The sequence below is a fragment of the Tupaia chinensis genome, unplaced genomic scaffold (assembly GCF_000334495.1).
Source record: "Tupaia chinensis unplaced genomic scaffold, TupChi_1.0 Scaffold000627_1, whole genome shotgun sequence".
In the NCBI taxonomy this organism is placed as follows: Eukaryota; Metazoa; Chordata; class Mammalia; order Scandentia; family Tupaiidae; genus Tupaia; species Tupaia belangeri.
In genome coordinates, this window is record NW_006160147.1 from 2647762 (window position 1) to 2668062 (window position 20301).

Consider the following 20301-nt stretch of genomic DNA (forward strand, 5'->3'; position numbering starts at 1 on the left):
AAGGGAGAGAGAGACCTACGTACTTGATGAAAAAGATTCTCCCACCGCTGTCAACCCCGTAGGTCCACCGGCCCGGCAAGTCCAGCCAGTCTATCTCATCGGCCATCTCGATGTCCCCGCAGCCCCTGTCGCTCTCCGCCCCCAGGCGCCGGGCTGGCGAGGGGCTTCCTGCCCCGGAACCCCCACGTTCAGTCTCTCCACCTCCAGGCCGTGATGGGGGAGGGGTCCGGTGCGGGTCCGCCCGGCTGGCGGCCGCCTCCTGGGTCCCCGGCGGTGACTTTGGCTTCTCACTGAAGGCGAGCTGGCCGCGAGCCGTGCAGCAGGGAACAGGCGAGCGCTTAACCCTGGCCCGGCCGGCCAGCAGCCCGAGCTCCAGGCACCACCTGCCTCCTCTGCTCCCAGCGCCGTTTCGGACGTCTGCTCAACTTTAATGACGGGCAATTAGCGCGGCGAGGAACGCCGAGCCCTCCCGCAGGCAGCGAGCCGGCAGCGCCCGGGCTGTCCCTCCTCGCTCGCCGCTGCCCGCCAGCCTGACCGACCAGCGCCGGAGCAGGAGCCGGAGGATCCTCCCCGAGGGAGCAGGTTGCAGTGTGTGAGCAAGGGGTGTTGCCTCTCGGCTCCCGGCTCCGAGCCTACACTTGAACCGCGGCGGGGCGAGGCGGGGGGGGGCCAAAGCGAAAAGGATACTCCGCGGTGGGAACCCGGCCCCCGCACCTGCCGGTCCCCGAGGCCAGGCGCTCGGCACAGGGAACCAGTTTGACCGAAAGAGCTTTGAATCACCAACCTGAGGGGCATGTCCACTGAGCGGAAAAGGGGAAGTGACCAAACCTGGTTCCACTCTCGGCAGGCTAGTGAGGGACAAAGGTCAAATGCACGGAAGAGTGACAAGGCCTGAGCAGCGAGGGGCCCCAGGAGTCTCTTCCAGCCAAGATGCTAGCCTAATTAGTCAAGCCAGTCCTTCCCTTTTCTTTGCCAGCACCTCTTCCAGGAAGCCTGCCCTGACTAAGGATCACAGGGAGACCTTAGAAACACTCAAACCAACAGCTTTTATGTCCATCTCATTCCCCTTAACTTGCACCAGAAATGGAGAAAGAAAAAGGAAAGATATTAAAAAGAAGAGGAGGAAGAAAACGTGTCCTGTGTACAAAATGCAGGTTATAAGACTTCCATACTTATATATCAAAAATGTTACTGCAGAGCCAGCAGGTGGCGTGGTGGTTAGGAGTGTTGGACTCCCACAGAGCCGACTGCGGTTTGAGTCCCGGACCTGGTATCTTGCTTTCTCACATTCCCTCTCTTTCTCTCTCCCTCACGCTGTCTCTCTCTGGTCAAATTGAAAATAAATAAATAAATAAATAAATAAATAAATAAACAAACAAACAAACTTACATAAATTTTTTTTTAATGGTATTGGTGGAGCCCACAGTCCTGCTATCTCAGGGTTTATATCAAGTTGGGGTCCATTCAGCTTTCCCAGCTTACTCAGAACCTGCCCAGGGTTCGAGTAGGTGCACACTGTTCCAATCCACAATCTGGACCCAAGGAAATAATTTCACAATGGGAGAGACACCTGTCTTCAAAGAAAGCGGTGTGGTTAGAGCGCTGGATTCCCACATGGTCAACCACGGTTCAAGTCCATGGACCTGGTGACTTGAAAATGACAACAGATGAATAGATAAATTCGTATAGCAGTGTGTCACATGACAGCTGGCAGTGTCTGCTGAGTGAACATACGTTTTAGGGACACCCTAAGAGATTCGATCTGTGTTTTGCCAAAGTAACTCCTATACATCCCTTCAGCATCCGCCTGTGTGTCACCAACTCCAGGAAGCCAGTCCTGACTCTACCCAGATTTGTATGTCCACCCTGTCATGGGGCCTCATGAATAACCCTACAGGGGACTCATCGTACCGTAAGGCTCCTTCACTTACTCATCCGTCCCCTTCCTTGGGCTTCTTGCGGCAGGGACTCCATCTTATTCCTCTCCAGAGTCTCAGCACCTGCCCAGGGCACCCAATTAATGTTTGGTGAATGTCTGGCATGGTCATAACTGGGAACTATTCTTACCTCTAACCACAAGCCTATACTTTTGGACCTTATTTAGGGGCATGCTATATAAATATTACTATCAGCAATCAGGGTGTGTGGGGGGAGCGCTTTCTGGAAAAAGAAACAGCCCATGGGCCTTCCTGGTATCCCACATGCTCACCATGGAGGGTGTAACGTGTGTACAGCTGATGGAAGGTGTGTGTACAGAAGATGCCTGAGAGAGTGTCCGGCCCCGTCCTCTTCCTTTAAATATGGCAAACGAGCAAAAAAGAGAAGGGGCTGGCCAAGGTCAAGTGAAGTGATGACTGAGAAGGATCTGCCTACCAGTGTGTCAAGCCAGAGGTCCTTCCCTTACGCGGTTCTGCCTCCAACACTGGAAATGAACTCTGCCGACATGTACAGGTTGGTTCCTGGGTGCCAGGTCTGAACTTCTAGTAGAGAAACCTGTGTTTGACAGGAGAAACATACAGGAGGACCAGGGACCCCTTAGCTCCTGAGCTGGGGAAATGTGAAATGTCGAGGTTCCTCACCAGGCCCCAGACCACAGTCACCAGCCTTGAGAAACACCTGTGAGCCTCAGCCCAGTGCTAAAGCACAGAACCACCTGCCCAGCCCCTCCGTATCCAGGGATCTAACCCACCAGCTGTGCTGCCGAGACGCCTCGCCTGGAGGGAAAATACCAGCAGCCAGCACATTCCCAGTCCAACCTGAGCAACCAGTAAGGGCGGCTGCCTGGGCTGAATGTGGGTGGAATTAGGGGACAAATGACAAATATTTGAAAACATGTGCTACACCATGATCTTTGAGAAGGGGGTTCCTGGTAATCTCAACACAGGACTCTGTTCTCATTTAATCTCTAATCTACCCTCGGGTTCCTCGAAACATTTACCTAGACAAGAAAAGGCCAGCAGTGGAGAGTTTGTTTTTCACTCGTTTGAAATCAGAAATCAGGTTTGGAAGTGTTTTTCTAACACTGGTGTATTCTCACTAGGGACTTTTTACATTCTAGTTCTTGCTTATCAATCACGATCCTTACTGATATTGCTAGTAATGTCAGTTCAGCAAAAGAGCTAAAGATATGCAGAAAAAAAGAGCAGGTATCCCAAAATAAAAACAGTTATTGGTGCAACAATTATCCAGGGGAAGAAAGGAGGGTTAATATATTAAAATGAAAACTTGGGACCAGCAGTTAGATCCCTGGATATGGAGGGGCTGGGCTGGTTCTGTGCTTTAGCAGTGGGATGGAGCTCACAGGTGTTTCTCAAGGCTGGTGACTGTGGTCTGGACCCAGGATCCCGAGAGGAGAATGGAGGAGAAGGGATTGTGGCGTGGCCATCCCCCTGGGGGGATGATTTCTCACTGTCTCTCTGTCTCTCTCTGTCTGGCGAGCGCACGTGCCCTATAGCAAAAACCTCTCCAAAAAATAAAAGAAAGAAAAGAAAATTTTACAGGCTTGGCAATAAAATGAGATATTTAGTGATTTTTCCTCACAGCAAGGTTTATTTTATCTCATTAAAAGGTAATAGAGGGGCTGGTAGGTGGCATGGTGGCTAGGGATGCTGGACTCCCATATGACCAACTGCGGTTCGAGTCCTGGACCTGGTGGCCTACTTTCTCACTCTCTCTCTCTCTCTCCTTCACTCAGTCCCTCTTTGATCAAATTATAAATAAATAAGTAAAGTTAAATAAAATCATTCTTTAAAGAAAGTAACAGAGTGGGGCCAGCAGGTGCCTTAGTGGTGCTGGACTCCCACATGGCTGACTGCAGTTCAAGTCCCGGACTGGCTAATCTCTTTTCATTAAACAAATAATTACAAGAAAAAAAAAAAGTAATAACGCAGGCCAGCTGGTGATGTGAGGTTTAAGGCACTGGATCCCACACGGCTGGCCACAGTTCGAGACCTGGACCTGGTGCTTGAAAATCATGCCAGGTGCATGTGTGTGCATACCCAAAATCCCAAGAGGAGAATGGAGGAGAAGGGATTGCCACATGGCCATCTCACTGGTGAGTACACATGCCTTATGCTAAAACTCAAAAAAAAAAAAAAGAGACAACAAAGCATGTGGACAAAATATATCAGTAATACTTAGGGACGATTCTGACTCTGTCCTACACTTTTGAAATCTTAGTCTAAATAGCACGCCATTTCCACTTCGGTACCGGTAGCAGGCTGAAAAGCAGCTCCCAAAAGCCATCCACGTCAAACCCCTGCAACTTATGAAAGTTACCTCATTTGGAAAATGGCCTTGGCAGATGCAATTAAGTTAAGGACCTTGAGAGGAGGAAATGACCCTGCATTGTCGGGGTGGGCCCTGAGTGGAATGACAAGACACACGGAGGAGACCTGACAGAGGAGAAACAAATGTGACCACAGAGGCAGAGACAGCAGCGATGTGACCGTAATCAGGGAAGGCTGGCAACCACCAAAGGAAGAGGGGAAGTTCTCCTGGAGCTTCAGAGAGAGGGCAGCCCTGCCCGTGCCCCCATGTCAGGCTCCAGAACTCTGAGAGCACACATTCCTTTTGCTTTTTTTAATTTATTTTTTAGGTTTTTGCCGTAGGGCGCATGTGCTTGCTGGGGAGAGACAGAGAGAGGAAAAGTGAGAACTCACCCTCCCCTTCCCCCAGGGAGATGCCCATGCTACATTTTCTTCTCCTTCATTCACCTCTTGCGATTGTGGGTGCCCACAAATGCACTCAGCATGATTTTCAAGCCGCTGGGTCTAGGACTCGAATTGGTATCAGCCATGTGAGAGTTCAACACCTTAAATACCATGCCACCTGTTGGTCCCAATTTCTATTGTTTTAAACTTCTCAGTTTGTGGTCATTTGTCACAATAGCCATGGGAAATTAATACAGTACCCATAAGAAAATCACAATAAGGACTGAAATGTCTATTATTTTCATTTGCCCAATATCCATTCTCCCTTCTTCTGCTAAGAGCCTCCTGAATTGCCTGTTAACTGAGCCTGGGTGGGCTGGGTGGACTGGAGCTGGTTACTCTCCACTGCCCTGCCCATAGTGACTGCTTCCAGAAAGAACACTTGTCTTAGACCATGGCAATAAGACTTGCTTTTTTTAAAAATTATTTTATTTAATTGTATTTATTCATTCATTTCTTTTAATTTGACCAGAAAGACACACACACACAGACACACACACACACACACACACACACATACACAGATAGAGGGAAAGTAAGAAAGCAAGCCACCAGGTTCAGCACTCAAACCATGGTCAGCCATGGTGTGTCAGACATGGAGGTGTCAAATGCCTTGACCACCACACCACCTGCTGGTCCCAAGACTTGCTTTTAAAAAGATCCCAAAATTCTTAGGAAAAGTCCCCTTTTCCCTTGATGAAGGTTGCAGGCCCCATTTGGCCCTGCTGGGCTCACGTGTAAGGAGAGCCCACCTGAAAGTGGAGCCATCACAGGAGAAAGTGGAGCTAGAAGATGGGGAGGCAGGGTCCTCCTTCCAGCTCTGGGACTTGCTGGCCAGAAGAGGCTTCATCCCCAAATTTCTGGTTCTAGGTACCAATAAACACCCTTATTTGCTTAAGCCACTTTGAATTGAGTTTCTGTCCCTAACAATTAAAAAGTCCTGACAACTAAAAAAAACTTGGCCAATACCAAGGTCACCAGACAATGCCTGTTTCTTTTTTGTGCCGAGAAAGCCGATGAGATAATCCCATCTGTTCTAGTGACTCAGGAACGGGAACTCTTCCCTTTCATGAAAACTATATTAGATCAAGAAAGGGGTTTAATTACCATCGAGTCCAAAGTGGTACTTTTTCCACAGAGGATACTGGAGAACTGGGACCCTGAGAAAGCACCCGGACTCACAGCCTTTCCACAGCAGAGCTGGGACCAGAGAAGCAGAGGACAGGGTACCCATTAACTCCTGAATTGGGAAAAATCAGAGGCTCAAGGCAGCAGGCTCCTGAATGCCTGAACAGTAGGAAGCTCTATTCCTGGACGTTGGTGTTATTATTTCAACATACTGGGCCAGGACCAGCAGAGGGTGTAATGGTTACGTCATTGGACTCCCACATGTCTGACCATGGTTCGAGTCCTGGAGGCATGAAATTCATGCTAGGTATGTGTGTGTGTGTGCATGCTCAAAATCTGGAGAGGAGAATGGAGGAGAAGGGACTGCAGTATGGCTACCCTCCCCCCGGGAGGGTTACTTCTCACTTTCTGTCTCTCTCTCTGTGTCTCGGGCTGAGTACACATGCCCTATAGCAAAAATCTCTCTTAAAAAAAAAAAAAAAAAAAAAAAAGGCCAAGAGACCTCACACAGTTACAAGAAGTTTATCACAGATTCTTCCACTCTATAAAATAACCACAACAGTCATCTTTATCGGTGCTATGTTTAATAGTTCCCCTCTCCTGCAGGCAAGGTCAGTGGCCACTACTGATTCTCTTACAAGAACTAGGAAGCAAAGAAAGGCAGACGGCCCCATCTCCGCTGGCTTTGCAGGAGATGATAAGGGCTTGTGACTTCACCAGGGCCCAGGCAGGTGGGTTGCTTGTTAAAGTCGTGCTTCTATATGGACTGACTCCAAGGTCTTTCTTCTGAGCGACTGGAAGGACAGAGTTGCCCTCCACTGAGATGGGGTAGGCTGAAGGGCGCGCAGGGATGGCCAGAGAGGGGGCAGCTGGAAGTTTAGTTCTGAGCGAGTTAGGGTGGAGATGCAGTGACCCGATATGGAAGACTAGATCTGCCTTGGGGTAGAGAGATGCACTTGGTAATTTTCAGTGATTAGGTTTCAGATGGTATTACCGGCTTGAGGCTGGCTGAGACCGCAAGGAAATGAGTGTAGGTAGGGAGGACGTGGAGACCCAGGCGGAGACTGGGGCTCTCCGACTGTCAGAAGTCAAGTTAGCGAGAGGGAACCTGCGAGGGAGACTGAGTAAAAGCGGCGAGTGAAGGAGGAGGACAAGAGGGAGCGGCGTCCTGGAGTGCGTGCGCCTCGTGTGTATTCACATCACTCACAGGGGCAGGACTGTGGGTGCTGCCTGTTCTAGAAGGGCTGAGTGGAGACTTGGACTCCTGTGTGAATGGCAGAGAGACAGCTCAAGTTATTTTATTATTATTAAAGAGATTTTTGCTCTAGGGCGTGTGCACTCACCGGAGAGACAGAGAGACAGAAAGTGAGAAATTACCCCCCAGGAGGGATGGCCACCCTGTAATCCCTTCTCCATTCTCCTCTCAGGATCCTGGGCATGCACTCACTGTGCCCAGCATGAGTTTTAAGCTGCCAGGTCCGGACTTGAACTGCAGTCAACTACGTGGAAGTCCAGCAACGTAACCATTACGCCATCTGCTGGTGCCAGCTCAGGGGATTTTCAGGTTGATTTGAGAACGGGCCTGGGAAGATGATCATTTAGCGTAATGAGCCCTTGCCCGCCATGGAGAAGTGCTTCCTTCAGCTCCATCTCTCAAAGCCTCTGCTCTGGCTTCTCCTGGGAATGCCGCCAGCCCACAATGCTGGCCGATTCTCCTGCCAGGACTGTGTCATGGTGCAGCAAGCTAGCACTGAGCTCCCAGAGGGGGAGGAGAGGGTCGAAATTGTCAGGACACGTGATGTGGGCTGGGTGGAGCCAGGACGGCCCAGTCATCTACCTACTGGTACTTCTCTGGGTCTCTCCTCAGCTCCACCACTTAGGTGAGCATTGCTCTTTCTGAGCTGACTTTAATCTCTGCCCTGGGATTTTTCTAGAAAATGGCAGCTGGTGCTGACGCTGGCATTTCCTGGAACTAACACAGCACTTCAGTGTAGTTCAACAAACTTACACGGTGCCATTCTATGCAAAAACCTGCCTTTGGCTAGCCAGCTCCATCCCCGCTGGTCTCTGCCATGCTCAGCCTGCTGGTCAGTTCTCTCCACTCGTAAAGAACCCCGGCTCCCACTCGCACGCATCCTCCTCTCCCCCCGACCTGCCTCTCATGCTGGGTGATTTCAGGGTGACAGAAGGAACTATGGATTGTCCTAGCTTCATGATAGCTCGCTATCCTCAACTTCAGGGAGACTCACCTCCACTCCAATAGGCTGCTCACACCCAAGGCCATACTCCCGGATCCGCTCTGACTTGGAGAACATAAACTCTAATTTATTCTTCGTTCCTTTCTTCCCTCTACACCCATTCCTTCCCCTCCTACAGTACTCCTTGAATTTCTTCCTAGTCTATCCTCCAAGACCTTGTCCACTTCTTGCACTGTGTAGTGCAAACCCGTGGCTGTCACTCCCCCGCACTGTCTTTGTCCACCTGCCCTCAGCTGGACCCATGCTGCAAAACTCTACTCTGGATTAATCCGTCCACTTTTCTGCTATGTGCCCAGAAAAACATCATGCCAAGCCATTAGAGGCATTAAATAAATTGAAGCCCCTATAATGTTGTACTCTCCAGCCTTCCACATGCCTCTTGCTGTGTCTACAATCACTCTCAGAGGTGACCTTCACATTATTCCAAGAGAAAATTAAGGCAATCAGAAAAGAATAGCCTTAACCTGCAGCACCTTCACTTTGGTCTTCCTAAGCCTACTGCTACAATCCTGTGTTTCTACACACCTGCCTGTCTTTCCTTCTACCTGAAGCTTAAGTTTCTGTATGTCCCTGTCCCTACAATGGCCCCTCCCTTACCAGCTCCTCAGAAATTTCCTCCATGAATTATCTCCTCTCTGTACTTTCAAACTCTCCTTCATTTCTACTCTTTTCCTTCAAGCTGATAACTAAGCTCAAGACTTCTACCAATAAAAATAAAACAAGGCAGGGGACCAGCAGTTAGCGTAATGGCTATGTCGCGGTTCGAGTCCCGGACACGGTGGCATAAACTCACGCAGGGCACGTTTGTGTGCATACCCAAGATCCCAGGAGGAGAATGGAGAAGGGATTGTGGTGTGACCATCCTCCCGGGGGGTGATTTCTCGCTTTCTGTCTCTGTGTGTCTCTCTGTCTTTCTGGCGAGCACATGCGCCCTATAGCAAAAAACCTCTCCAAAAAAAAAAGAAAAAGAAAAAGAAAAGAAACATGGGGCCATCAGGTGGCATTGTGGTTAAGGTGCTGGATTCTCAAATGGTTGACAGTGGTTTGAGTCCAGGACCTTGTGGCTTGCTTTCTCACTTTCTCTCTGTCTCTGTCTCTCTATCTCTCTGTCTGCCTCTCTGGTGAGTGTGCATGCCCTGTGACAAATTAAAAAATAACAATGATAAAGTTAAATAAATAATTCTTCTTTTTTTTTTCTTAGAGAGATTTTTTTGCTAGAGGGCATGTTCAGTCACTGAAGAGGCAGAGACAGAGAGACAGAAAGTGAGAAATCACCCCCAGGGGGGATGGCCACACTGCCATCCCTTCTCTATTTTCCTCTCAAGATCTTGAACATGCATGCACATGCACCTGGAGTGAGTTTTAAGCCGCTAGGTCCAGGACTTGAACCACAGTTGACTACATGGAAGTCCAGTGATATAAACATTATACAATCTACTGGTCCCAAAATTAAATAAATATATATATTTTTAAATGTCGCCTGCTGGCCCCAAATAAATAATTCTGAAAAAGAAAAAAAAATCCTCCTGCAAAACCCAAACTTGGGGTCACCAAGTGGTATAGTAGGGGTGCTGGACTCTCACATGGCCAACCGCGGTTTGAGTCCCGCAGTTGGAGTCCCGTGGTTGGAGTTCCGTAATTGGAGTTCCGCGGTTCAGTGACTTGTTTTCTCACTTTCCCTCTTACTCACTCACTCTGTCCCTCTCTGGTCAAATTAAAATAAATAAATAAATAAATTTAAATAACATAATTAAAAAAAAAACCCTTATTCCACCCTCACTGCCATATCACCCTCACCCTTCCTTTCACTCCAAGCTTGGGATGTCTTGTTCTTTGTCGCCCAATTACTCACAGTCTGGTTTCTGTCCCCCACAACTCCTTGAAAAATGGCTAAAATGATTCTAGCAAAGGTAGGTACTTCCTACCAGGATCAGCCCGCTCTTCTGAGGTGACCTCTCCCACACATGTGAAGGCCCTGGTTCGCCCTCCTTCCTGCAGCTCATGCCTCCGTTGGTCTCCCCACTCCAAAGCCCTGCAGTTCGGTGACTGCACCTGTGTCCTCAGCCTGGAGAACTCTTCCCCAACCACTTCTCCCAGTGCTGCTGGCGCCACGGCACCATCGCTGCACGGGAGCTGCCGTTTCTCTCCACTACATGGAGCCTCGGAAACAGGACTAAGCTGTCTTTTAAAGCTCCACTTATTTTATTTTAAATTAAAACATTTTTAAGTTTCTTTATTCCATGAGAGGCAGAGAGACAGGAACCCTCAGTAAGGACCTCCGCCCCTGCGCAGCCCCAGCCAGCCTGGACCGCAGGCATGTACGTGCCCGTGGTGCACAGAGAGGCCCCGGGACACAGACCCAGGACCTTCCCCCGGGGCCGGCATGGCGGAGCACGGCATCCACACCGAGCCACCAGCTGGCCCCTGGGTCCCCTTGACTGTCTCCATTCTACTCGGCAGCGTTTGACGCAGCTGGCCCCTTGGCACGGAGCGCAGTTTCTCTAGGCCTCAGTGAGGCCACGTCCTCCTGGCTTACCTGCTGCTTTCTGACTGGTCCTGCTCAGCGCCAGGCTGGCTGCTTCTCCTCGGCTTACCCGCAAACGTTCGTATCCAAACTCGGCCCTCAGCCCTTTTCTGTACTGTACTCTACTGACGTCTCTCTGCTGGGTCTGGGACTCGACTGTGGTCGACTGCGAGGAAGTCCAGCGAAGAAACCATTCCGCCATCTGCTGGTCCCTGGTCCATCTGTACACTGCTGGTTTCTATATTCGGAGTCTGACCGGTCCCTTGGGCTTCGGACATGCACGTCCTCTGCCTATTCCATCTCCATGGATGTTACCAGGCATCCCACTACCTCTGACTAGACCATCGGGAACGCGGTAAAACGTCACCCCCTCAGTGACAACGTCCCCAACCACTATCTCAAGTCATGCCCTAAGTGTCTCCCTATCAAACCCTCTCTTGTTGGCTGTTTGGGTTTCGATTTTGACTCCCCATCTAAAACGTGAATTCCCAGGACCAGCAGTTGGTATAATGGCTACATCGCTGGACTCCCACGTGGTCGACTGCAGTTCGAGTCCAGGACCCAGTGACTTGAACTCACACTGGGTGCATGTGGGTGCGTGCCCAAGATCTTGAGAGGAGGAGGAGGAATTGCGGTGTGGCCATCCCCCCGGAGGGATGATTTCTCACTTTCTGTCTCTCTGTCTCTGTCTTTCTGGTGAGTGCACGTACCCTACAGCAAACATCTCTTCCAAAAATAAATAAATAAAATAAAATGTGAATTCCCTGAAACTAGAGACCCTGGGAGCCTTATTTAAATCTGTGCTCCCAGCACCTGGCCGAGAGCCCAGCACACAGTAAATGCTCAGTAAATATTTGCTGAGTAAATGCGTATTCAGCTCTCAGTACAGGGTCTACTCGCTGTACTCATAAATGATATTGAATGAACAAACTAATGACAGTTAGCCAAGTTCGGTGCTAGACAGTGGAGCTTAATAACTAAGACATGGCTCTTCTAGAGTATATGGCCTACTGGGAAACAGAGGCATAAATCAAGCTCTTAAACTAAATATGTGTAACAGTTACGCATGAGCTGGGGAGGAAGAAATGTCATATTCCTTACTATGCAGCTATTAAAAAGGATAAAATCATGTCATTTGAGGTTAAATGAGTGAGCCTCGAGGACATTATGTTTACTGAAATAAACCAGGCAGAGAAAGAAAAATATCACATGCTCTCTCTCAGAAGTAGAAATCGAAAAAAAATGACTTCATCTAAGCAGAGAAAGAAAGAATGACTGCTAGTGGCTGGGAAGGATGGGGGTGGTGTTAAAAACGGAGGAATGTTGGGACCGGTGGTTGGCATAATGGCTATGTCACTGGATCCCCATGTGGTCCACCACAGTTTGAGTCCCGGACCCAGTGGCTTAAATTCACTCCAGGCATGTGTGTGTGTGTGCCCAAGAGCCCAAGAGAAGAATGGAGAAGAAGAAATTGCGGTGTGGCCATTCCCTCTGGGAGGTGATTTCTCACTTTTTGTCTCTCTGTCTCTATCTTTTTGGCAAGTACATGTGCCCTATAGCAGAAAACACTCCAAAAAAAAAAAACAGAGGAATGTCGATTAACAAATACAAAACCACAAATAGATAGAAGCGACAATGTCTAGTGTCACAAATACAGGGGGGTGAGTACAGTTAATTACTTACTGTATACCTCCAAGTAACTAAGAGAGGGTCTTAAATGTTACCAGCAGAGTTACATCAAGTCATTAAGATGATGGATATACTAATTATTTTTATTTTATCATTATACGCTGTATGTTTGGTTTTTTTTTTGAGAGGTTTTGGCGCGTGCGCTCGCCAGACAGACAGAGAGAGACATAAGACAGAAAGCGAGAAATCACCCCCCCAGGGAGGATGGTCACGCCGCAATCCCTTCTCCTCCATTCTCCTCTCGGGATCTTGGGCACGCACGCACACGCGCCCAGCGTGAGTTTTAAGCCACCGGGTCCGGGACGCGAACCGCGGTCGACTACGTGGGAATCCAGTGACATAGCCATTACGCTAACTGCTGGTTCCCTACGCTGTATGGTTTTTAAGAATTATTTTATTTAACTTTATTTATCCATTTATTATTTATTTATTTATTCATTTTGACCAGAGAGGAACAGAGTGACAGAGAAAGAGAGAGGGAAAGTAAGAAAGCAAGCCACCAGGTCTGGGACTCGAACCACTGTCGGCCATGTGGGAGTCCAGTGCCATTAACTACCACGCCACCTGCCAACCCTTATACACCGTATTCTTATATTGATAAATCACATTGTACCTCAAGCACATACGCTACATGTAAATTGCAAAAATGAAACAGTAAGTATAAAAATTGTAAAAACTTTCTTAAAATGTGAAGTCCTAGGAGTCCAAAGGATCCAGAAAGTCCAAAGGATCCTTAGCTCTTCAGCCCCTTATGCTCCTCACGCTAGCCATTTCACTTCCTTGAAGGGTCGGCTTCTTCTGATGAAGACTGAACTTGGGAAGAAAAATACAGGCAAGGGAGTTTAAAGCGGGGAAAAGGGGTGTTTGTCAGAGCAAGGTGTCACTCAGGCTACCCGAGGGTCTCTCCAAACCCCCATGCTACTTTCAGCTCTAGAAAATTGCTCCAGACCTGCCTCTGACATTTCACCACTCCCTTTGCTTCCTACAAATGGAGAAAGGGGAATAAGATGCTACAATGGGGGCCAGCAGGTTGTGTGGTTGTTAGGGCGTTGTACTCCCGCATGGTCGACCCTGGTTCGAGTCCCAAACCTGGTGGCTTGCTTTCTTACTCTCCATCTCTCTCACTCTCTCTCTCTCTCTTTCTCTCTCTCTCTCTCTTTCTCTCTCTCTCTCTGGTCAAATTGAAGAATAATCAAAATAAATAAAATTAAATAAATAACTCTTTAAAAAACAAAATAAGGGGGCAGACTGCAGATCAAGTCCCGAATCTCATGGCTTGCTTTCTCACTTTTCCTCTCTCTCTCTCTCTCTCTCTCTCTGTCCTTCACTAGTCAAATAAAAATAAATAAATAAATAAAGTTGAATAAAATAATTATTTAAAAAAATAAAATGAAAAAAATGCTTAAATGATGCTGAAATGGTCAGTTATCCAACAATTCTATTCTCCCGCTCCAGCCTGCTCCTTTCAGAATCCCGTCTCAGTGGCTAACCTGGCCTCTCCCCTCGTGACCAGGCACAGTAGAGCTGACTCTGTGACTCTCTCCCCAGCTAGCGAGCCAGAGTCCAGCTTTCCCTCGGTTGATCCATTACTTCAGACCTAACTTGCACGAGAACACTCCATTTGCTCTCCCTATTCTAGTTGCTACTCAGTTCAGCCCACTCACGAAATGGCCCAAGGATTATTCAAAAAAAAAAATCCATCTGACCATGTCACTCCCCTGATGGCTTGTCACCTTATGTAGAATGAAGAAAGCATGTCACCCAAAGGACTGTCATTAGACCCCACATAGCCTTACCATCCACTGCACTTCTCAAGCCCATGGAACTCCCACCCAGCCTATCAGCCAGTCCCTAACGTGCCTCCAATAGCCGGCCTTCCTGCCTTTTCTCTACAGCACCTTCCCCTTGACAGAGAAGGGAGGAGAAGGGATTGCAATGTGGCCATTCCCCCTTAGAGGGTAATTGATTCTTGCTTTCTCTCTCTCTGTCTCTCTGTCTTTCCAGTGAGTGTGAGTGTTCGTGCCCTATAGCAAAAACCTCTCTAGAAAAAAAAAAAAAAAGAGGATGGGCCCCATAACCTAGTGTTTAAGGAAGTTAGCCCCTGGGACCAGTAGATGGCGTAATGGTTACATTGCTGAACTTACACACAATTGACCACGATTCTAGTCTCGGACCAGGCAGCTTAAAATTCATGCCGGTGCCTGTGCATGCATGCCCAAAATCCTGAGAGGAGAATGGAGAAGAAGAGATTGTGGCATAGCCATTCCCCTTGGGGGGTGATTTCTCAGTTTGTCCCTCTGGGGAGTGCACACACCCTATAGCAAAAATTTCTCTTAATAAAAAAAGGGAAGCAAGCCCTGTAACTTTGGTTAAGTGTAACTTTGTGGTTAAGGGAGCCAGATTCCACATGGCTGACCCCAGGAGCTTGAAAACATGCCAGGTGCCTGAATGTTCATGCCCAAATCCCAACAGGAAGAAGAGAATGAGAAAGGACTGTGGGTGGCCACGCCCCACTGGGGAGTGCTTTCTCTCCCTTTTTCTGGTGAGCAATTCAAAAACAGAGAAAAAGAACAAAGTTACCACAAGAGTACAAGGGACAGGACGGGGGAAATGGAAGCATACTGTTGTAAGGTACCCAGGGCTCTCACATGGGAAAAAGGTGAAGAACTCTGGAGACAGAGATGGAGCCCTCACCAGGGAAGCCTTTGGAGGGGAGATGAAACCTCATCAAGGGAGGTAGATGTCCCTCAAGGACGCTGAGGAGGCTTATAGTGAGTGGAAAGGTTAAGAAGGGACATGGGCAGGGCCAGCACATAGTGTAGCTGTTATTCCCTGGACTCCCACATGGCCAATGGTGGGTCAAGTCCCAGACCTGGTGGCTTGAACAATCATGCCAGGCATGTGTGCATGCGTGCCTAAGATCCCAGGAGGAGAATGGATAAGGGATTGCCGCATCCCATCCCCTCTGGGGGATGATTTCTCATTTTCCCTCTCTGTCTCCATCTCCCCAGTGAGTGCATGTGCCCTAAGGCAGAAGCCTCTTTAAAAAAGCTGGGGGGGGGGGACAAAAGTTTAACTTGTCATCCTGTTTGAAACAACCTGAGACATTAACTCCAAAAATCATGCACCTGTGGGACTGGCAGGTGGCAAGGTGGTTAAGGATGCTGGACTCCCACATGGCCCGATTGTGAGTTCTGGCCCTGGCGGCTTGCCTTTTCACTTTTCCTCTCTCCTCCCTCTTCCTCTCTCTTCTCTCTGTCCCTCTCTGGTCAAATTAAAATAAATAAATAAAGCTAAATAAAATAATTTTTAAAAATACTAGTTTTTTTTTTTTTTTAAGTACCTGCTTCCACTCTGACTTCCCAGCAGGACCTTTCTTCTGTAATTCAATATTCCTCTAAAAAAGTACCTTCCCTCCGGCAACACTGGGACATCCCAAACCAACTGTACCTTTTGGCAGGCTGCCTTGGGGAAGGTAACCTGTTCAGAGGTGAATGTCCAGAAGATGTGAATTCTTTTTGTACTCGAGGTACAAAGACACCCCTACCCTCTCTACTAAGTCAAATCCAGCAGAAATAAAAGGGAGAAAAAGCATCACAGCAACACAGCTAGCTGCCTCAGTCCACGCAGGAAATTATAAGACACGGTGGCCCTCTATTCTGCACACCTGCACGTGGCTCAGGGACAGCCCCTTGCCTGGGTTTGATTTCAGCCCAGGTGACACCAATACCAGCCTACCAAAGGGCAACCCTTGCTATCTACCTGGCCGTGGCTATTAGCTCCAGGGAAAACAGGCAACACCAGTGCAAAACCCCAGCCCAACAGTTCTTGAGCCTTTCTTCCTCATTCCAGGCCAGTCACATGTACAATCCTGATCAGATTCAGGTCTTGGTGCTCCCACAAGGTACAGCCACCCCCCTCCAGGTAGTGACCACAGAAAGGTGGAGTCACAAGGGCCCAGGCAAGTCTGAAATAGGCAGGGCAGGGTAATCTTCCAGCTTGTTTGTACACTGTAGGAGCCAACAGCTATCAGACTAATGATAGCAGGCATCCGTCAGGCACTCCAAGGTGGTAAGCCACGCCATCTGGTGGAATCTACAGAGTATTGCTAAAAACTCAAAGTCAATAAAGAAAGTAGAAGTTACACTCCTGTTGGGGTGGGGATTCTGAACTCCAATACAGTCCAGATGGTCTCCACTTAGTGGTTTGACTTACCATTTTTTTGACTTTATAAGAAAAAGCAATTCACAGTCAGTAGAAACTGTACTTGAGGTAGTCATACAACCATTTTGGTTTTCACTTTTGCTACAGTATTCAACAAATTACATGAGATATTCAGCACTTTATTATAAAATACCACTTCATGTTAGATTAATTTGCCCAACTGTAGGCTAATGCACGTGTCCCGAGCCCCTTTAAGGCAGGCTAGCCTAAGCTATGGTGTTTGGTAAGTGGAGTGCATTAAATGCACTTTTGACTTAGGGTATCTTCAGCTTACAATGGCTTTTCAGGGTGTAACCCCATCATAGGTTGAGGAGCATCTGCATATTAATTCAGGGAAAGGTCTCAGCTGATTTACTCACATATTAAATTCATAAATTAACATGTATCCTATTAATAACACTCAAATTAATTGATGTAGTGGTATCCCTAGCCAAATTGAAATTTGTAATTACATTCTACAAATTTAGTTAGAGTTTATTGCAGCTTTTCTCTAAGGATCTTGACATTCTGTGGTTCTGCATTAGCTGTGATGGTGGCACATTCATTTCTAGTCAGACATGACTGTGCTGATGAAGCTTAAAGGACACACAAGAGGTGACTTCAGGAAAGATATGAACACATTCAAAGCTCTTATTCTGCAATGAGGTTCTGCCACATTTAAATTTTAAAACGAAGTTCTTTTGTTTTGTTTTCCTTCACTAGAAAGCCTTTATTGAGATGCCACCAGCTGCCGGGTCTGCTCATCTTAAGCTCCTTCCTCCTTTGCAATTCGGTCCTTAAGTGGTCCCATGAATGCTTTCTTCTCCTCCACACTCTGAAAGTGGCCATGGCCCAACTTGGAGGCGGTGCCGATGAACTTGAGGTCGATCTTCTCCAGGGCCTGCCGTATGGTCTGCACCAGCAAGGACTTACAGAGTGAGCACTCGCTTCTTGGTTTCCACCATGCAGTCTTTCAACATAATGAAGTCGTTGGTCACTTCACCATAGTGAACAAAGCCACCCAGGGGGTTGATGCTCTTGTCAGGCTGTAATCGGTGGAGGCGTTGTTCTTTTATTTTTTTAAAGAATTATTTTTTATTTAATTTTACTCATTGTCATTATCTTATATTTTATTTGTTTGAAGTTGACCAGAGACAGTGAGAGAGAAGGAAAGTGAGAAAGCAAGCTGCCAGGTCCAGGACTTGAACCACAGTCAGCCATGTGGGTGTCCAGCTGCCTTAACCACCATGCCACCTGCCAGCCCCCGAGGCTTTGTTCTTGATCAGTTTGCAGTCCTTGATGAGGTAGCCCTGGCCGATTTTGTAGATCTTGTTGATCTCAGTCCAGAGATGGTAGCCTTTCTGCCCAGCCCGTGCCACAGAGAAGGCCACATGGGCAGGATGCCATGCCCCAATTCAGGCAACTGTGTGCAGGCCTCAGTGGGTCTTGTGGGGCAGATTCTTTGTATGCCAGCAACTGGTACCCCTCTGTAGCCTTTGCCCTTGATCACTCCCATGGCATCAATCATCTCATCCTGCCCGAACACTTGGTTCACAGGGACCCGCTGCTCCAGCTGCTCCAGGACCCAGTCTAGCTTCTCAGCCACAGTGCCCCCATTCACCTGGATCTCCATCAGGTGGGCCTTCTTCTGGCACAGGGGAAGCAGGCGCATCTGGGTGTGGGCGATGATGCGGATGACCTGGCAGTACATCTTCATGCTGCTGAAGTCCTTCTCCACCTGCTTCTTGCCATTGTCATCTTGCCAGTTCTTGCAGTACTTGGTGAAGGCCTTCTTAGACTTATGCCAGTTCTTATAGAAGAACCTCTTGCACTCATCACTGATACGCTCAGCCAAGAGAGTCCTGAACGTCCGGAGGCCTCGAGGAGTTTCCACGTGGCCCACAATGCCCATGACCACCGTGGGTGGCATCTCTACAATGGTCAGCTTTCACTATTTCCTTCTTGTTCACCTTGGGCCCTAGCCTATCCACTTCTCACATGATGTGGGTCATGCCAGCCTGTACCCCAGAAAGGTTGTGAAGTGCACGGGCTTGGAAGGGTCACCCTTGGGGAAGCTCTTTGCCTTCCCGTGATGCCTGCTGCTGTGCTTCCGAGGCAGGAAGCCCAAGGATCCATTATCTGGTGGCAGAGAACTTCCTGTGAAATATCTCACCGCCAACACTCGCCAGTAGAGCAAAACAAAGTATTTCAAACAATGCATGGGTTTCAGAATATTTTGCACCAAAATTAACTTGTACTTTTTTAATTCTAAAAAAAAAGAAAAAAGTGGGTTGGCCCCATAGCCTAGTGGGTTAAGGAAGCCAGACTGCTCCCACATTACTGATCAAAGCCCGAATCCTAGGCCCAGTGGCTTAAAAGACACAATGGATGCATGTCCGTGCGTGCCCCAAATCCTAACAGCATGGAGAAATGAATAAGGGGTTAGGGCTGCTTGGCCACACCCCACTAGGATCTATTTCCTCCCTTTCCCTCACAGTATCTCTGGTGAGCACTTGCACCCTCTGGCAACTAAAATAAAATAATGAATAAAATTTTTATAAGTTATTAACTCATTCAACAAGTACTTATTGACTACAACATACCAGGCACCATTCCAGGCTCTGAGTTCAGAGTAAACAAGATCCCTGCTCTCACCGGGTTTACAGACTAGTGAGGGAGGAGTGCCAACAAAAAAACAAGTAAAACTGTTTAAGATGAGATGGTGAATGTTAATTATAAAAGTAACCGAGGGACCAGCAGTTGCTGTAAAAGGCTATGTCGCTGGACTCCCATGTAGTCGACCATGGTTCGAGTCCCGGACCCAGTGGCTTAAACTCACACCAGGCATGTGTGCATGCATGCCCAAGATCCTGAGAGGAGAATGGAGAAGGAATTGCAGCATGGCCATCCCCCCCTGGGGGGGGGGGAATCTCTTGCTTTCTGTTTGCCTGTCTCTGGCTTTCTGGCGAGTGCACGCATCCTACAGCAAAAACCTCTCAAAAAAAAAAAAAGGTAACATAAAAAGGGATGGAGGAGTCGGGGAATAGAGTGGGCAGGTGTTTCTGAAGAGTAAAACTTGTGATCCAAAGAGGAGCTATTCTTCTCATAATCAAACTAGGGTTTTTTTGTTTCTGTTTTTGAGATTTTTTGCCATAGGCTACGTGCGCTTGCCGGAGAGACAAAGGTAGACAGCAAGACAGAAAACAAGAAATCACCCCCAAGGGGGGATGGTCATGCTGCAATCCCTTCTCCATTCTCCTCTTGGAATTTTGGGTATGCACATACACGCACCCAGAGTCACCACATCTGGGACTCTTAATTTCAGTTAATTATGTGGGAGTCTAGCAACATAACCACTACACCATCTGCTAGTTCCTCAAACTTGGTTTTGAAAATCACCACCACTTAGAATATGGGTATATCCAGTCTTTTTCTTTTTTTTTTTTAAGAGATTTTTGCCATAGAGTGCATGCACCAAGATTTGAGCTATAATCAGTAGTGTTGGAAGACAGACAGTGAAAGGAAGAAATCATCCCCCACCCCCGCCCCAGGGTGGGTTGGCCACGACACAATCCCTTCTTTTCCATTTTCCTCCTGGGATCTTGGTGGCTGGCACACACACACACAAAGTACCAGCATGGCACTTTGAAGCCACCGGGTTCAGGACTTGAACCATGGTCGGCCATGTGGGAGTCCAGCAACATGATGCTATCTGCTGGCCCCCAAAGTGCCTTCTCTTACATAGTTCAGCTTTCTTTTTTTTTTTTTTTTTTTTTGGGAGAGTTTT

General features: G+C 48.1%; 1 protein-coding gene and 1 pseudogene across 9 annotated transcripts in view; both read right to left on the minus strand.

The window, feature by feature from the left end:
* The window catches only part of PLEKHA6 (pleckstrin homology domain containing A6), a 164663-nt gene extending 164116 nt beyond the window's left edge, over positions 1–547 (minus strand). For 2 of the 9 annotated variants that reach the window (XM_014591869.2, XM_027776037.1), the window contains exon 1: positions 24–539. In XM_014591869.2, coding sequence (XP_014447355.1) covers positions 24–106 — 83 coding nt within the window. In that variant the 5' untranslated portion in view covers positions 107–539. Of the gene's footprint in view, positions 1–23 lie in introns of all 9 variants that reach the window. The other 7 variants (XR_003551192.1, XM_027776038.1, XM_027776036.1 and 4 more) reach the window with 7 other exon arrangements.
* A 16135-nt stretch (positions 548–16682) lies between these two features.
* On the minus strand, positions 16683–18799 carry LOC102479370 (60S ribosomal protein L3 pseudogene; annotated as a pseudogene).
* Between the last annotated feature and the right edge of the window lie 1502 nt (positions 18800–20301).